This window comes from Vulpes vulpes, chromosome 12 (genome assembly GCF_048418805.1).
Source record: "Vulpes vulpes isolate BD-2025 chromosome 12, VulVul3, whole genome shotgun sequence".
Lineage (NCBI taxonomy): Eukaryota > Metazoa > Chordata > Mammalia > Carnivora > Canidae > Vulpes > Vulpes vulpes.
This window is the reverse complement of record NC_132791.1, coordinates 187,909,758-187,927,531: the sequence shown is the minus strand read 5'-3', so window position 1 is coordinate 187,927,531 and position 17,774 is coordinate 187,909,758. Positions and strand designations below refer to the sequence as shown.

The window sequence follows — 17,774 nt, the reverse complement described above, 5'->3', positions numbered from 1 at the left end:
AATAACCAGGATGCCTGGGTGGCTCAATGGTTGAGCATCTGCCTTTGGTTCAAGTTGTGGTCTCAGGGTCCTGGGATTGAGTCCTACATTGTGATTCCCACGTGGAGCCTGCTTCTCCCTCTGCCTATGTCTCTGCCTCTCTCTGTGTCTCTCATGAATAAATAAATAAAATCTTTAAAAAAAGAAGAAAGAAGAAATAAAAGAATAACTAAATAAATGGAGGGATATTCCATGTTCATGGATAGGAAGACTCAATAACATCTGGATGTCAGTTCTCCCCAGATTGATCCATAGACTCAATGCAATCCCAATCAAAACACTGGCAAATTATTTTATGGATATCAACAAACTGATTCCAAAGTTTTATAGAGACATAAAAGATCCAGAATAGCCAACACAATACTGAAGGAGAACAAATTAGAAAGATTTATGCTTCCTGACTTCAAGACTTACCACAGAGCTACAGTAATCATGACAGCATGATATTGGTGAAAAAAAAAAAAAAAAAAAAAGAGAGAGAGAGAGAGAGACACAAAAAGACCAGTGAAACTGAATAGAGAGCCCATAATGGAATCACATAAATCAGATCAACTGACTTTTGACAAAGGAGCAAAGAAAGGCAAAGCGGTGGAGCAAAGACAATGTCTTCAACAAAGGATGCTAAATATCCATATGCAAAAACAAAACAGAACAAAATGGAATCTAAACATGGAAATTACATCCTTCACAAACATTAACTCAAAATGGGTCACAGACCTAAATGTAAAACAAGAAACTATAGAACTCCTAGGACATAGGAGAAAATCTGCATGGCCTTGCATTTGGCAATGACTTTTTAGATTAATGGCAGAGGCACAATCCATGAACAGACTGATAAGTGAGACTTGATTAAACCTTAAAATTCTGCTGGGTAAAAGGTACTACATTTCAGTGAATGAAAAGATAAACCACATACTTGGAGAAAATGTTTGCAAAAGACATATCTGGTAAAGGACTGTTATCTAAAATACTGAGGAGCTCTAAAAATTACACAATAAGAAAACAAAGGAACTAATAATAAAAAAAAAAAGTGTCAAAGACCTGAACAGACACCTCACCAAAGAAGACATAGAGATGACAAATAAGCTTATAACAAGATTCATTACTTCATATGCCAACAGGGAAATGCAAATTAAAACAATGAGGTACAACTACACACTTATTAGGATGGCCAAAATCTGGACAAATTCAGGTGAGGAACTTCCATTCACTGTTGACTGCAATGCAAAATGCTCCAGACACTTTGAGAGAGAGTGTGGTTTATAAAACTATTATAGTTTTATATTTATAAAACTAAATATACCCTCACCATACAATCCCACAATTGCACTCCTTGGTGTTTATAAAAACTTCTGTCCTCACAAAAACCTGCACATGGATGTTTATAGCAACTTTATTCATAATTTCCAAAACTTGGAAGTGACTACGACGTCCTAGAGTAGGTGAATGGATGAATAAACTGTGATATATCCAGACAAGGGATATGGTTTAACCCTTAAAAGAAGTAAGTGACCAAGTCATGAAAAGACATGGTGGACCTTTAAATATATATCATTAAGTGAAATAAAGGAATCAAAGAAAACTACATATTTTATGATGCCAACTAAATGAGGTTATGAAGCAAAACTGTGGATGCAATAAAAAGATCAGTAGTTACCAGGGGTTGTTGGGGTATGGGAGAAATGAACCGAAAGAGCCCAGATGATTTTTAGAGCAGTAAAAACACCACGTATGATATTATAATGACATATATCCTTACACATGTCTAAACCTGTATAATGTACAATGACATCAAGAATGAACTCTAAAGCAAACTGTGGATTTGGAGTGATTCCTATATGCCAATGTAGGTTCATTCTTGGTAAATAGTGTACCACGCTGGTGAAGGCCACTGGTAATGGGGGAGGCTCTGCATTTGTGGGGCAAGACATATATGAGAAATCTCTGTAGTCCCCTCTTATATTCCAAACCAAATACTGCTCTAAAAAATTCAAGTCATAAAAAAATTTGAGAACTTAAAGAGAAACAATCTTTCAAAATTATTACCAAAATATAAGTTCCACTATCCTGGTTCTTTTAATGATAATAATAACAACCAAAACAAGGAACTGAGGAATGATCCCACCTCACTAGAAATGCGTATTGGTATTTAAGCCAACATTTTCTGACTGAGTTATTTTAGGTCACTTGCTCAACACACGGACATACCAACCACAAAGAGGAGCACTTTCAGGCACCCTCTTAGAGGTAGACAGGTCTTTGTAATGACTCTGTGCTCGTTCCTGAAATTTGCTTTATTTTGCTAGAATTTAAGTTCCTAGGTCGAAATTAGTGGACATTCTTAGTGGTTCTGATATATAGCCTTCAAATTCTTTCAATAAATGTACTTACTAATACTCTTAACTACCAGATTTTGACGAAGTAATTTACCAACACCTACTAATCCTACATGTTAGTGTCTCAAACATCACATTTGCTGACTTGATAGGGCAAAAATGTATTTACTCTTTTGTGTTTGCCACATGTTGTGACAGCCAGAGAGACCCACTGTGCTTGGGGTTTCAAAGAATTTGCCTAGGTGCGCAGTTAGTTAACATCTCCCAGCTGAATCACCTTTAGGATTAGTTTTACTGGGATCCCTGGGTGGCGCAGCGGTTTGGCGCCTGCCTTTGGCCTGGGGCGCGATCCTGGAGACCCGGGATCGAATCCCAGGTCGGGCTCCCGGTGCATGGAGCCTGCTTCTCCCTCTGCCTATGTCTCTGCTTCTCTCTCTCTCACTGTGTGCCTATCATAAATAAATAAAATTAAAAAAAAATAAAAAAAAAAAAAGGATTAGTTTTACTGTTCAAGTAGAGGACCACTCTTCCCAGGCACATTGGACCCAATGACTGAGCATGGCATGACGGCATTAAAACCTGGCTGTGTACGTAACGTATGGGGCATCTTTTAAGAGAAATCTTTGCTCTAAGGATCCCCATAAGTTTGGCCAAGATGTCGTCACATACATATTGCCTTATCCTGCTTCCTCTCCTCTAAACTTGCATGGGTATCAGATCTGCATCACAGTATGGTGCTTCATGCCTCTTATGGACGGGTTATGTCCCTCCCAAAATTCATATGTTGAAATACAATCCCCAACGTGATGGTAGTTGGGGGAAGTGGCTTTAACAGGCAATGTGATCATGAGAGTAAATCTCTTAAAAACAGTATTAGTGCTCACATTCAAAGAAGCCAGTGAGCTAGCTCAGTCTCTTTCCACGCGACCCAAGAAGTCAGCCCTCTGCACCCTGGAGTCAGGCCGTCACTGGAATTCTACAACACAGGCGCCCTGATCTCAGACTTCCAGCCTCAAGAACTGGGAGAAACGAATTGCTGTTTCTTGTAAGCCACCCAGTTTAAGGTATTTTGTTATAGCAGCCAGAACTAAGACAGTGCCTCTTTTATCCTTTATAGTCCTTAAATGCTAAGCCACCTGTTCTCCTAACCCTGTCTCAATGCCTTCCAGAGGACACAGTAACTGATACACATCTTTTGGCCACCAGAAAATATATTTACTTTCCATCTGCTTACAAAATAAAAAACCCAAATGCTCAATGGTCTTTGCACTTTTTTTCTCCTGTACTTTCTTGATGTAAAAATTTTAGAAAGTGCTCTTAATCTGTTTCTGCATAACACTTATGCAGAACACTTAGAAACACACACACACACATTCATACCAGTCTCGAAAAAAAAAAAATTTAAAAAGAGAGGCCTCACAGATAGAGTCAAATTTAGATTCTATAGGAACGACTTATACTCTGCTTTCATCTGAACACACTCAAGTGTAACTGTGTAGGCATGCACACACAAATATTTATATTTCACTTGTACATATTTATATTGCAACAAAAGAATTTAGGGTGGCTACTGATTACTAAATTTTCCTCTATTTCCTTCAGCATTCTGTCTGCATTAATTAAAAATCTCAACTTCACTCACCCGATATTTATTAAACAATAACTACATATATTCTTCGAGTATCATTTCTCCCCATTACATTTCCTACAGTAGTATCAGAATAAACCTTCTAAAATATAAACCAGATAATTTTGTAACTTTCAAATCAGAAATGATAAAGCTAAAATAAATGTATGTTGAGACAGACACTTATTATGCTGGGCAAAAATGCAAATATTAACTGTTGCTGACATTTGATTAAGCAAATGGCAATAGATGTCAATGAGACTTAAAAGTAGCCAAATCCTCTGGCTTAGTGGGGGTTTTTATTATCTATACCTCATGGCAATATATTCTCGATATATAAATTATTTAAATGGTATCACCATGCTTCCTTGTGCTTATATGGAAAGCAAAACTCTGTCTTCCAAAATGGCTTGTGAGATACTTGCAGGCTGACATTAGCCTTTGTGAATTTTTCCCCTTATATTTAATTCAATGCCTGGCACACAGTGAATGATGAATGAATTTTTGCTGGATTACAGTGGGCCTGGTGAACAAAAAGATCCAAGTGAACAAATAAGCAAGGAGCAAAGGAGAAAATGATTTACGTCCACTTAAGCAATCAACAATTTCTGTTTTACAGGAGCCCCTATGCCATAGTTATTACCTAAGGAAAGTGAAGTACAAAGATGGCTTTGAAATTAAGGACCTGGGTATGAGTCCCAGTTCTGTTTCCAACTCTGTCACTGTGACGTTGGCCAGAAGAACATCAGAACATCTCCAGGCTTTCTTTCTTTCTTTCTTTCTTTCTTTCTTTCTTTCTTTCTTTCTTTCTTTCTTTCTTTCTTTCTTTTTCTTTTTCTCTTTCTCTTTCCCTCTCGTTTTCGCTCCCTCCCTCCTTTTCTCTCTCCCTCCCTTTCAGCTGACTAGCTTCTCTGCCACTTCCCCTAGGGTCATCAAGGAGCCCAAATGAGATGAAGTTTATGACAGATTTCCTTCTTCACTGAAGACGAATATGTAATTATGCCCCTAATTAATGTGTTTTTGAAGAGTTCTTTCCTGTTCCTAAATCTAAATTCAATTTTAAGCCATGACCTATTTATATATAAATGCACTTTTTCTCACTTTTAAATGCATGAGAATTTTACTCTTTGAATTAAAAAAAAAGCAAAGAGAGGCTTTAAATTTTTAATTTAATTAATAATTGACTTAATGGTAAGACATGAAAATTTATCTGAATAATACTGAAAACTCATGAATTAAAGAAATTACATGTATATATAGCTGTATACTGAATCTTTCAATTTGAAAATTTTGACACAATTAAGACACAAAATATTCACACAAAGGATAATGTTATTTGTAGTATTTTTTATATGTGCTACAAAAAAAAATCCCATAGGATTATAAAAAATCTGATACAGTGGACTTACTCTCTTAATGTATTGTCAAAATCAAACAATAGGGAAATATATCTTCATTTGCAAAAACTATAATTTATGGAGTTATTTTTCTAATCAGTTAAAAAAAAAGTCTTGTTTTTTAAAATGCCTTAATGATTTCTAAAGTCTGTACCACCAGGCTCAGGATACTGTCTGGGTTTAATACTACTACTGCTACTTCTACTATCTTCATGAAGAACTCTAATGGGCAGATATCAATATCCTGATTCATAAATAAGGAATCTAATAGCATAAATAGTAATATCCACCTACTGGGTAATTACCACATGCCACGCACTATAAATAGCTGATGTTTATTACTTGACTTGATCTTCATCATGACATTAGTAAGTAGATTCCATTAAAAAAGATTTATAAGTGTTTCCTGCCAAACATCATACAACCAATAAGCACCTGACTTTATTCTTCATTCTGATAGTTGAGTGTGCCTGATGTATAAGCACATTCCCCCCACCACCCCAGGATGAGAAATGGTGCCAGGCCATCTGTTAAATAGGTGATATTCTACAAAGGGTCTGCAATTTGTTTTAATCAGTATCAAAATGATTGTTGGACTTGCCATGTACTACATACTGCACAGAAATAACACATTCAAATATTATTGATACAGGCAGTGAAGTACTTAACCATAACATTTCATAATCCAAATCCCAAGAAAAGTGTTTCCCTGAAGCAATAACATGGTAATAGAATTCAAAATTTAGGCCACAAACCTGTCTCAGGCTCAATGGAAAAATAAGGCTGCCCTTCCAAGATACTATAAACCAACTTTGCACTGTTTCCATAAACTGGGTCGTCAGCATCTGTAGCTGTTACATTAGTGACAGACGTACCTAAAAAAGGGGGGGGGGGGGGACAGAAAATAAAAAAAAAAAAGAAAAAGAGGGAGAGAAAAAGATAATAATTAACACATTATTCTTTGCCAACAGCTAAATTTTGCCAAGCATATCATACAGAAATCCATGTGTGGGAATAAAGAAAAAAAGAGAAATCTCTTCAAAAATATGGAGATAAACTACTCTGTCATAACTTCAGATATATCCAAGTCTTTTAAAAGAAGAGTACTGCTAGGTTGGAGTACCTTATAAAGATAACCCTTTTAGAACCTGTATTACTTAAGAATCCTGTTTAGTTTCCATTTTAAAGATACATATCAGATTCACATGAGCTTGGAGAATAGAAAAAGGAAATATATCAGAGAAACATGAAACACCAGGTTAATAACATGATACAATATGTAGCATTTAAGTTTTGCAGAAATACAACTGAATATACCTGGAAAAAAATGGCTGCTGAGAAAAGCTGCATGAAAATATCAGAGGAATATATTTTATCCATTTCACCTAACTTCCCAGCATATAAAATTAGATTGGAACCACCAATTAATCATTATGTTTAAGTAATTAGGTCTTATGGATAATAGGAAAAAAAAAACACTTTTTTTCCAGATTCATTTTCTATTTGCTATTCACTCATCCATTCAGCAACTGAACACATACAGCTTGCCTGATGTGATGTACATATACTAAGATAAAATCTACATTTAATAAATATGCAGTTTTTTGGTGAAAGAGAAGAAGAGGGACAGAAACACATGCAGATAGAAATTCAGCCGAATGCAAGAGCACTACATTCCCACCTCTCACTCACTCCACCGAGAGTGGGGTCAGGGATAGCTTTCGGAGACGTGTTGCATTTGAGTTATATTATTTTTCTAAAGATTTTACTTATGTAGTTGACAGAGAGAGAGTGAGAGAACATGGGCATGCACAAGGAGGGGGAGCCGCGGGCAGAGGGAGAGGGAGAAGATGTGGGACCAGATGTGGGACCAGATCCCAGGATCCTGGGATGAGGGAGATGCTCAACCAACCGAGTCACCCAGATGTCCCCCGGGTTACATTATTAAGAACGGATAGAGTTTAACCTGGAGAAGGGGAGAGAAGAGACTCCAAGCAATAAGTCAGGCATCAGTAAAGGCAAAGTCGTCTGAGAGACTGTGAAATCCTGGGAACTGCTGGACCTAAGAGAAATCGGAGATGTCTTGTATGATAACAGGCTTCAAGTTCTGCAAGGGCAGGGCCAGTGTCCTTCATCCAGGAAGTGCCAGGCACATAACAACTATCAGACATATTGATAACTGAATGAGTGGGCAAATGAATAATCCGATGATTTAAAGAGAAATGGTAGGTAAGCATCACAGACGAGTTCCCTAATAAATAGACTCGGAGATAGATCTCTTGAGGAATTTGTATAGGGGAGGTCTCTTCCAGTGATGTCTGCGGGGAGTCAGGCCAATACTGGGCAGAAGGAGCCCTTGGGCTGTGATGCCTTCACAGACTCCACTGGACAATCTACAGCGGGGATGGTCACCGAGCAAACGGGGCCTGACCTTTAGACTCGAATACTGACCAGTTATTGGATGTAGGAACCCCCCTGAGAATGGAGCCTTGGCCTTTACCAGGCAGCTCTCTTCAGCTGGATGATCATCAGCCCTGAGATGTCAACAATCAACACTCTCAAGCAGCACGGGGGGAAGAGTGTTCTCAACCTGAAGGGCATGGAGGTGGAGGCGGGTCTGAGCAGCAGAGCTCCCTGTTTACTGAAATAGAATAGAGCTTTTGCAAGATTGTGCCAATCAAGACACTTTTAAGGGTATTAAATTATGGCCGCTGTACAGAGTAATAATGTTTGTTGAGAAGTGGATAGTCCTGTAAAATTGAAATTTCTACTCAGAAGGATGATTCAGAGGTTTTACAAAATCTACCGTTAAGAAAAAAGAAAAAAAAAAAAAAAAGCAAGCAAGAAAAAAAGCACCTAATGTTGGTTATGTAATACATTCCACGTTCCACCAGGCACTGGGAACAGTATCAAGGAGAAAAAAAAGAAATAAGACTCATCCTCACAAATACCTCATCAACTAGCTGGTGGAGATGAACACAGGGAAGTACAATATTTGTAGCTATTGGAGTATCGTGTGGGATGGAGAAGAACTGGAAGGAAAATCTTCCAGGTAAGAGGAAGAAAGTGAAGGGAATACATTTTAGGAGCAGGGATGATTGAAAAAAATCAGTCACCGAGCTAGTTTTGAGGGGGTAAGCTGGAGCACAGAATTCAGCAGTCACCTGAACGCCAAGATGGGGAATGTCGGCTTATCCTGCAGGAAACAGAGACGGTATTTCAGTTAGAGATCAGACCCGTGCCGTGGGCCTCCCCTCTATTCGCGCCCTTGGATCTAATTGGAGGCAGAGACGCTGGGGTTAGGCCCTGGGCCCAGCTCTGAGGTTACAGCAGTAGGGCAGGTACCGGGTGATAAACCATTAACAATCAATACGGATCTCAACGCTCACTTTCTAGTTTTAATTCTTGCACTAATTTTCCACATGGTGTTCAAATGATGGTAGACTGGCTGAGAGGTAAATGGAACTCTTCTTGCAGCATTTCCTTAAGTCTAAGATTAGTTCAGAAGAACTTAAAGAAAAAAAAAAAAAAAAAAAGACTGAATCGCAAGAAACAGACTCAGGAGTTACCGAGCGCTCATAGTTCAGAGACTGAAGAGAAAGGGTGAACTCGTCCATGCAGACGACCGTGAAACAACGGCTTTGCTTTATTGACTTGCCTCGCATGTTAATTTTTTTTTTTTTAGGAGAAATATTTCCCCCTCATTATGGAATGACACATCATCAGAAAAATAAAGTCAGCATTCTCTTGTAGCCACCGTCTAGGTGCCGGAAACAAAAAGGTGAACAAGGAGTTAGAAATTTCTATCATCACCAAAATTACCTACTAGTGGGTGACTCTGAAATTGAGAAACACCTTCACAGAGAGAGAAAAAAAAAAAAAAAGAAATCAGATTTCTGAGCAATGATAGACTCGCTGCATGTGTGTGTGCTGCGGGCGCGTTTGGGCAGAGTGATGTGCGGGTGGCGGTTCTGCAGATGGAACACTTCCAGCCTGTGCTGAAGGAGTGACCCGTTTAACCTGCTCTAGCCTCAAACTTCTAACCTACTATATATATCGGGATTATTTTGAGGGTTACACCAAATAATATACGTAGAGGCTTAGCACACAAATGGCCACACGCTAAACCCTTGGGTACCAACTCTGCCTACATTTTGGAATCTAGCTCGAAAAACACGCAGGTCTTTGGGGCACCTTTCAGACCTACAGCACGGCAGCACGGGGATGGTGGCGCAGAGATGTCTTCTCAGACAACTTCTCAGACAAGCCATAGTTCAGAATGACCACGTAGGTAACGCACATTTTTAAGACCTAACTTCACCCTTCTCCAAAGAAACATTAATTTCTATCATAATTACTTTGAAGACATATTTCTATATTAAAATATATATTTTTAAACCATTCATACCGCATAAACCCCATGGAGATCATTTCTCCTTAAATGGAAGCTGGAGATACTTCCTGGGAAGTTTACTATTTAAACTACTAAGACAGAGGATGATCCTATTATCAATGTTTACTGTAACTTGATGTTATCTTATTGTTCTATCATGTTACCGATCATTGAGGCAGGAGTAAAGGGCCAGATTTCCAACACTCCCAGGCTCTGGGATTCAGGGTTTTTTTTTTTTTTTTTTTTTTTTTTTTTTTTTTTTTTTTTTTTTTTTACACATCCAAAGACAACCATTTCTCTTTTGCACACCTCAAAGTTCTGTGTAAGAATTAAATGAGATGATGCTATTAAGTAGAGATCAGTTGACTAAGAAGATATGCCTTGAGTCATACTATCTTAAACCAGGGAACGTGTATTATTTTTTTAAGATTTTATTTATCTATTACTTATGGGGGGGGGTGGGAAGCAGAGGGAGAGGTGCAAGCAGATACCACACTGAGTGCAGAACCCAACATGGGGCTCGATCCCACCCATGACCCTGATCATGACCCAAGCCAAGATCAAGAGTCGGATGCTCAACTGACTGTGCCTCCCAGGCAAGGTCCTGGGACACTTGGCTTTCTAGCTATCTTCAACGTCTCTCAGTCCTGTGTCCTTGGCCAAAGCAACAACACTTTTCTAAGCTTTGGTTTGTTTCTTAATCTGTCAAAAGGAAGCTGGCAGTAACTGCTGCCTCCCAAGGCTGACCGAGATGATTGAATGTCATAAGTCATGCAAAGAGTAATGAAGAGTTATTGACCATGGACCTTTCCGAGAGCCCACTGTCGCTGTTACCCCACGGACACCACGTGTGTGTACACGAGGGACTGAATATCAACCAGAGTCTGATCATTTTAAGTGGTGGTGGATGGTGTAGTTTGTGAGTGTAGTTTTGCCTGATTACTTTCATCGCGGTGGATTTCCTTAAATTTGAGGGGAAAACACAAAAAGATGTTCCCAAATGTAATAACACGTTCACGTCCTTAATAAGAAAGTCAATCAGAAAACACACACACACACACACACACACACACGCTCACTTTCTCCCATCCAGGCCATCCCAACTGGATGGTACACAACGGCGGTGGGCTCGGAGAGAAAACGTGCCTCCAGGCAGCCAGCACGAGGCCAGGCTCCGAGCGCCCCATCAGCGCAAGTGTCTCGACGGCAGCTGAAGAGGCGGCATCCGATGAAGGCCAGGTGTCTCAGCCCACGCGAGTCCCACCCTCTGGCCAAGGTGGACTAACGAACCCCGCGAAGGGGGCTTTTACCCGCATCCTCACCCGTCATATCTCTGCCCGATGCCCGGCTTCCTGGGAAACCCGCATCCTTCACCCTTCAGGCATCTGGAAATGAAAAGGCAACACTCCTTCCCGTCAAGGATAATATTTCTCCTAATAGTGATTCAAGACTGTTGATGCACCTGTACGCTGGAAGAGATGCGTGGAGAGGTTTTGTGGATGCATTTGTCAAGTGATTACCCAGAGGGGGGAAAATGGATGCTTTGAGGTTAATCTTGCAGCAGAAAAGATTGCTAGGCAAGCCGCGGTGTAGGCTTCTCCGTGGAAATGCATGCAGAATGCAGACCACAGAGGCAAATTGAACAGTGTAAACCTTGCAGGATAATGTTCCTTCAAAGCGGCAAGTGTTGGTGTGTGATAAATAGGACCCTGCGTAATACCCAGGAAATATAACAACAGGATTCTCTGTTTGTGTTTTCATTTGGAACTGTTTTTGTCCCTTTGTCGAGGATACAAGAGACTCATTTAGCCAGTGACTATAAATTTGACACTGTGCCATTTCTCCAAGAAAGCCCCTATTATGATCCAACTTGATGCTGATCCTAATTATAATAATATAGCTGTTGTATTTCCAGCTGTTGTCAACAAAAATGATCCCTGTCACCACAATGCATCCTGCTAGTATCAATTCAAGTACGACGACGTCAATTCCAAGGTGAATTCTGTGTTTAATAAGCCCATTTTTCTGCATTTAGCTTCTTGGGTAAGTGAGATTTGCCAATGCGCACTTGGATTTTAATTAATATAGGGCTCATGGTATCCTGTGCCTCCTGCCACACCTGAAAGTTCCCTCCCATTAACAGCAGGACCCGCACATCTTCCCCCTGTAATGACAGCCAACACTACAAGCAAAATTAACCATCAAAAATTTTACACTGTCAGGTTAGAGGTTCCAGTTTGCTGACAAACTAAGATGAAAGGCCTTCGGGAAAATAAGATGTTGGGTCTGGGTAGTGCAGCTCCGTTAGCTAGACTATACTTTTTTTATGAGCAAGTCAGCACACCAATTCTGCACATTATTCAGAAAGAAAAATGCTGGTGCTGACACCCTGAGCAGGAAAACAAAGGTTTGGTGCAGCGTGAAAATGTGCACACTGGAAAAGCTAAGACTCTTATGACGAGAGGAACACAAACCCCATTTGCAAAGAGTCATCTGCAATACGTTTTCGGAGAATAAGCGCTCCGTTAGCAGCTGAGAAAATAAAGCAGCAGAACCTTTGCAGTAACTGGAATCCGGGAGGCATATGTTCTTGGCCTCCTGTGATCATCTTCAAACTTCTGATCTGACCTGCCGGCTACCCTGGTCCGAGTTCGCTGTGCACCGTCTGCGGACAGAGTGTCTGGCATCATCATCTGAAGATGTCCCGGTGAAGCATTCACACATTCCAGAGACCGTCGCCCGACCGGGTCACAGCAGCGATGCAGCGGGCATTCGTTATTCTAATGAAACGAAGCCCTGGGCCCATCTTCGCTCATCCTCCTTGTTCGCTCCCCCAGTACTAGGCGATGCAGGAGGTAGTGGGGCCCAGGTGTTGCCATGGCAACCTTTTTTGGTTGTTGCTGAATAGCAGAGCAACGGTTTCTCGAGGCCTCTGCGCAACTTGTTGACGTTTAAATCATCGCTTACTAGAAGCTACGGCGTCCGGCCCGGATGTTTTTAGCGGTGTCACACGCCAAATCCATTGGGTTTTATTTATTTATTTATTTATTTATTTATTTATTTATTTATTTATTTTTTTTTTTCCATTGGTTTTTACTTTCATGGAAACGTGCTCTGGGATGCCCCCGTCCGTGACTGGCGGTATGGACCACTTCTAGAGGGTGGTCGCTGGTTTGTGCTGTCCCCCCACCTCCGCCCCCGTAACACGAGGACACAGACCTGATATGCTTACGGGAAAGCGGACAATAATTGCAGGCAGCTGAGGCACTTTCCTTTGCATCCCTCCAAGTGACACCGGAGTCAGTACTTTCTCCGGAAGGGCCTCGAGCGAATCCTCCCAGCGCAACGATGGCCTAAATCCTTACCAGTATTTTTTCCCCCCTCAGTTTTGCTGTTTAATTATAGAAGACACATGCCAGATAGACAAACCTCCAAGGGACGCCTTAGAGGATCTTTGGAGGATGAGGAGGATTAAACATGGATCAGTAAAATTTATGGCTTGCTTTTTTAACCCTACCTATGGAGTATTCTTTCTCAAGCAAGCTCTGAGGGGAAAGAGTGAAATGTTCCATCTATGAGCAGAAAGGCAGGATTTTACCTCCTTCTAAGAATTTCTGCTCTGAACAACCATCGGTTCACTAGGGAAGTTACGGTCAGGGTGATAATAGAAGATCAGACCCTTCTCTTTTTTTGGTGGTCAATCCTGCGATTCGATTCATAAAAAGCCAATTAGACAGGAGGCAAAGGCAGCACGTGCCTGCTGTTTCACTTCAGAAACTGGTCTTTGAGACCCACACCTCACAAGGAAATCCTAAACCACCACGTCCCCCTCCATCATCTCCTGCAAAGGCCCAACCATCGCTCACTGGGTGTTCTTCTCGCGCGCCAGCTCTCAGCCTGCAGCACGACGTGGCTGCCAAACTCTACATGCTCCAAATTGAATTTATTATGGGAACCGGGACAGATTCTTAACTGCAGTCAGGCGGATGGACAGCACCGAAATGCACCCTGTCATTTCTCTGGCTCTATGAGTTGGGACATAAACCGGGGAAATAAAATCCCGTTTCCATGTTTCATTCTGGAGCATTCAGAGGTATAAGCAGTTTTGAGACTTAATGAAACGCCCATCCACACTTGACCTCGTGTTTATAAAACGAGCCCGAAACTTTCTGGAACAATTAAAACACTTCAGAAAACGCGTTCGAGCACACAGATGTCTTCCATTCACCCATGCATCATCCCAGCGAACATCTATAATGCGCACTGGGTGAGAGAAGTGAAAGATACTGTAGGAAAATGTGTGACTGTAAAGCCTCAGCCACGTTTACTATGCACCGGAGGAAAGTACCTTCTGCATTTCCCACAAACAGCCAGTACGGTGGCCTACCCACTGCTTTTGCAAACAGATAATGAGGACGATTGGAGGCCTGGTTGTGAAAACTAATAAGCTGTCTGTGTTATAGTTCCGTGTGCATAACTAAACCCTTTCAGAATCAGAATGATTCTTATCATACAATGGGACCCAAAAAAGTGTATTTTCTTTTCTTGGGCTGCCTATTGCCAGCAATCAAGCCTTTGCTGATCCGTTACCTATGGAATGAAATCCTATAAATACCTAAGAAGTAAACTAGCATCATTTATGCTCTAGGCTGGCAGCTACTTCCATCCTGACCTTGCAAAATTATGCTACCAGGGGCTCTGCAGGTGCCTTCTACAGTGTGTCAGGACTGCAGCGGGTGGAAGCTTCCTTCACTGTATTTTATCACACGGACTCCTTCGTTCACTCACACAAAGGCCATCTGCATCGTAGACACTGTGTGCCGAGCTCTAAGTCAGGTGTGGAAGGTACAGGGATGTGCAGCACTCAGAGCTTCCGTCCCAAGAGCGTCTGAAGTTTAGTGCAGCTCTGTTTTCACATGGCTTCACCGTCCTACAGGAAACTGCAAATCTCTGTTAAATTTGTTTCTAGAAGTCACCGGCATGGGGTAGTAGAAAACAGGTATGTGCTCTACTTAAGACGTCAGAGGTTTTATTCACATCCTCCTATTATTAGACTGAGATAATACTCTTCACTAATGACTCGTCACTGCTACACAGCAAGGATTTTCTTTTTTATTCTTTACATCTACGAGACTCAGTTTCCTAAGTAAGAAATGGGAATATTACCCACATCCTATTCTTACTCTGCTCCCCGTGGATAAACAGTCGGTCTTCCTTGGGTGTGGGGACATTGCACTGAGCTGCGCCCCTGGCTCTCTATGGCATGCGACTTTATGTACGTTTGATGAAGGATGAATTTGAGCTTGAGAGGCATGAGAATAAAATTATAACCACTCCAGTGGCTGTTCATTTTTTATTCTTTTAGAATGAGCTCAATTCCCTAGTCAAAAGCCAGGACTTTTAAAAATGGCAGGTAGTGTGCCTACAACCCCTTCCTTTCCACCCCCCTCCACCTTTGCTTACATACAACTGACCAAAAAAATCATAATATATACATAGAATGGCCTACAACTTGATGGTTTGATATACGGACACATTGTGAAATGATTACCGCAATCAAATTAATTAATATATTCCTCACCTCACATGGTTACTTTTTCCCCTCCCTAACTGAGAGACAAAATGAGTAAATCTCTTACCAAATTTCATACCTGGCCAAAGTGAAAAACCACTGAGCCATTGAGCTAATGGGAAGTCAAAGTCTTAGACCAAAAAAAAAAAAGGCTTAATTAGGCAATCATTAGAGACCTTTGGTTTCAAGAAGATTTTTTAAAAATCATTCACTAACTCACACAAAATACACCATCCCATATGTGCCACCATCCATGATGTCTGTAGCTAAAATGGAGGAAAGTTCGGGTATCTCCTATTTGGGCACTTAATTATTACAGTATATTTGTACTGAGCTTCTATTATGTGCCAAGCCTTCGTATTAGGCACCTATGAGAATTTACAGTTTCAAGATTTTTGCTTTTTTTTTAAGATTTTATTTATTTATTCATGAGAGACACAGAGAGAAGCAGAGACACAGGCAGAGGGAGAAGCAGGCTCCATGCAGGGAGCCCCACGCGGGACTCGATCCCAGGTCTCCAGGATCACGCCCTGAGCTGAAGGCAGACGCTCAACCACTGAGCCCCCCCGGGTGCCCTACATTCTTGCTTTCCTAAAGGGCAGACAAGGGGAAGGCTAGAAAATGACATGACGAATGACAAATGATGTGATAAATGTTGGATGTAGGGGAAAGAACCGGTAGTGAGTAACCCGGGAAGGGCAGCTAAACCGAGAAAGCAAGTTTTCGGGGAGAAGAGGGCATTGATACGGAGATGACAGTTAAGAACCAGGATGATCTGGAGTCAGAGTTCAGAGGCAGGGTTGCAAATCAGGAACCCCCGGCCCTCATGAAGGAGGTTGGTAAGTTTGGAGCTTATCTCAGGAAAACAGAACCTTAGAAAAGGGATTATACATTCTTTTACACCAAAGGTTTCTAATCTTCCCCATGACTTTTTTCCCCCCCCACACTTGCTCAAGTACATTCCTAGGATTCCCTAACACATCTGCCTAACTCGTTCACATCCAGGTTCAAGAATTAGCTGTCTCTAAGCTGAATTGTCCTCTCTTCTCAACGCTGAAAACACTTTATTTGACTGTCTCTGGGGGCTTCTTTTCCTTTCATATATAAATTGCAGTGGGTGCAGATTTTTTCCCTGCAGACTGAAAGTTTCTGGAAAATAATATTTTTTTTTCTTATTCCCTCAACTTTCCCATCTAATCCTCCTCTGCAGAATTAACCCATTCCTCTGTAATGTGGCCTCACCCTTTATTTATATCATAGGCAAGCCTCCGCATTATCCTAGTGGTACGAGTGCTAAGAACAGTGCCTGGTATAAAATATTTATTCTTCTAATCTTTGTAACAAGCCTTTGAACATCTGTTAAGATCATCTCCATTCAAACAGAAAGGGATAAAACTAATATACAAAACCGGTTATACCTTCATAACTGCTATACTGCTTCTGATTTTAGATCTTCAAGTGCAGAGAACATAGCCTAATATTTTTGTTTTTCTCACCAGCATCTCAGAAAGTGATATAAATATTTGTCAAATAGATAAATGACTAATTGAATGAACGGTTGTTTTCTTTAGGAAGACATATTCAAAGATTATGAGTAGGTTGATCCGTTGATATTCTGATTTGTTGTTTCCACTGTTTTATCTTATTTTCATATTTTAAATATATTAGAAAATAAACAGTAGGGATTTTTCTTCTTCTTAGGAGGTGAGTCTTGATCTTATCTTCCTAAGGATGGGCTCACTTCTGTGGCTGTAAACCAAAGCCAATATGATACCGAACCCTTATATGAGCTCATGAAAACTTCCTGTAGAAGAACTGATGGCCTGAAGACTTGACTTCAGGGGTGCGAAGGTGGAAAGAGGAGGAGGTAAGATCCTTCCAAGGGACTAGGAAGAAGGGCAATGATGTTAAGTTCCATGGATGTCAAAATGAAGCCTCTTTAGGTTCAACAACCCTGCATTGAGGAAGGCTGCGGTCACACCCATGAAGGCTAATCTGTTAGAGTCCAGACCTGGAAATCAGGCCTCAGAGACTAGCTTAACCTGGAGTAAATGAGTAGCCTCAAAGCTACCTTCCAGGCAGGGCAAGCGTAGTCTTAGCAGAGAACTGGACTAGGAGATTTGACTCAATCAAGCATGAATCAACGAAATCATCTGACAGTAAAGTGCAGTAGCAGTGGACAAGGATGGGTGATGGGCGAGAGGACACTATGGCGTCAGATGGAAAAAAGGCTAACCTCACCTTCCCTGCTGGTGGAGCTTGAAGTCTGATAAGACCTTTCTCTCTTATAAGTAAATCTTCCTGGATTTGCCTATGATTCACAAAAAAACAAGGACTTTCTGCCTATCTGTGTTTAAGGAAATTCTACTTAAACTAGAGAAAATGAATGTGTTTAAGGAAATTCTACTTA

The 17,774-nt window shown here is 40.9% G+C and overlaps 1 protein-coding gene across 2 annotated transcripts in view; it reads right to left on the bottom strand.

Moving 5' to 3' along the window:
* The window catches only part of CDH8 (cadherin 8), a 357,448-nt gene that overhangs the window by 190,940 nt on the left and 148,734 nt on the right, over nt 1-17,774 (bottom strand). For both annotated transcript variants that reach the window (XM_072731755.1, XM_072731756.1), the window contains exon 4: nt 6,155-6,274. In XM_072731755.1, coding sequence (XP_072587856.1) covers nt 6,155-6,274 — 120 coding nt within the window. The remainder of the gene's footprint in view (nt 1-6,154; nt 6,275-17,774) is intronic.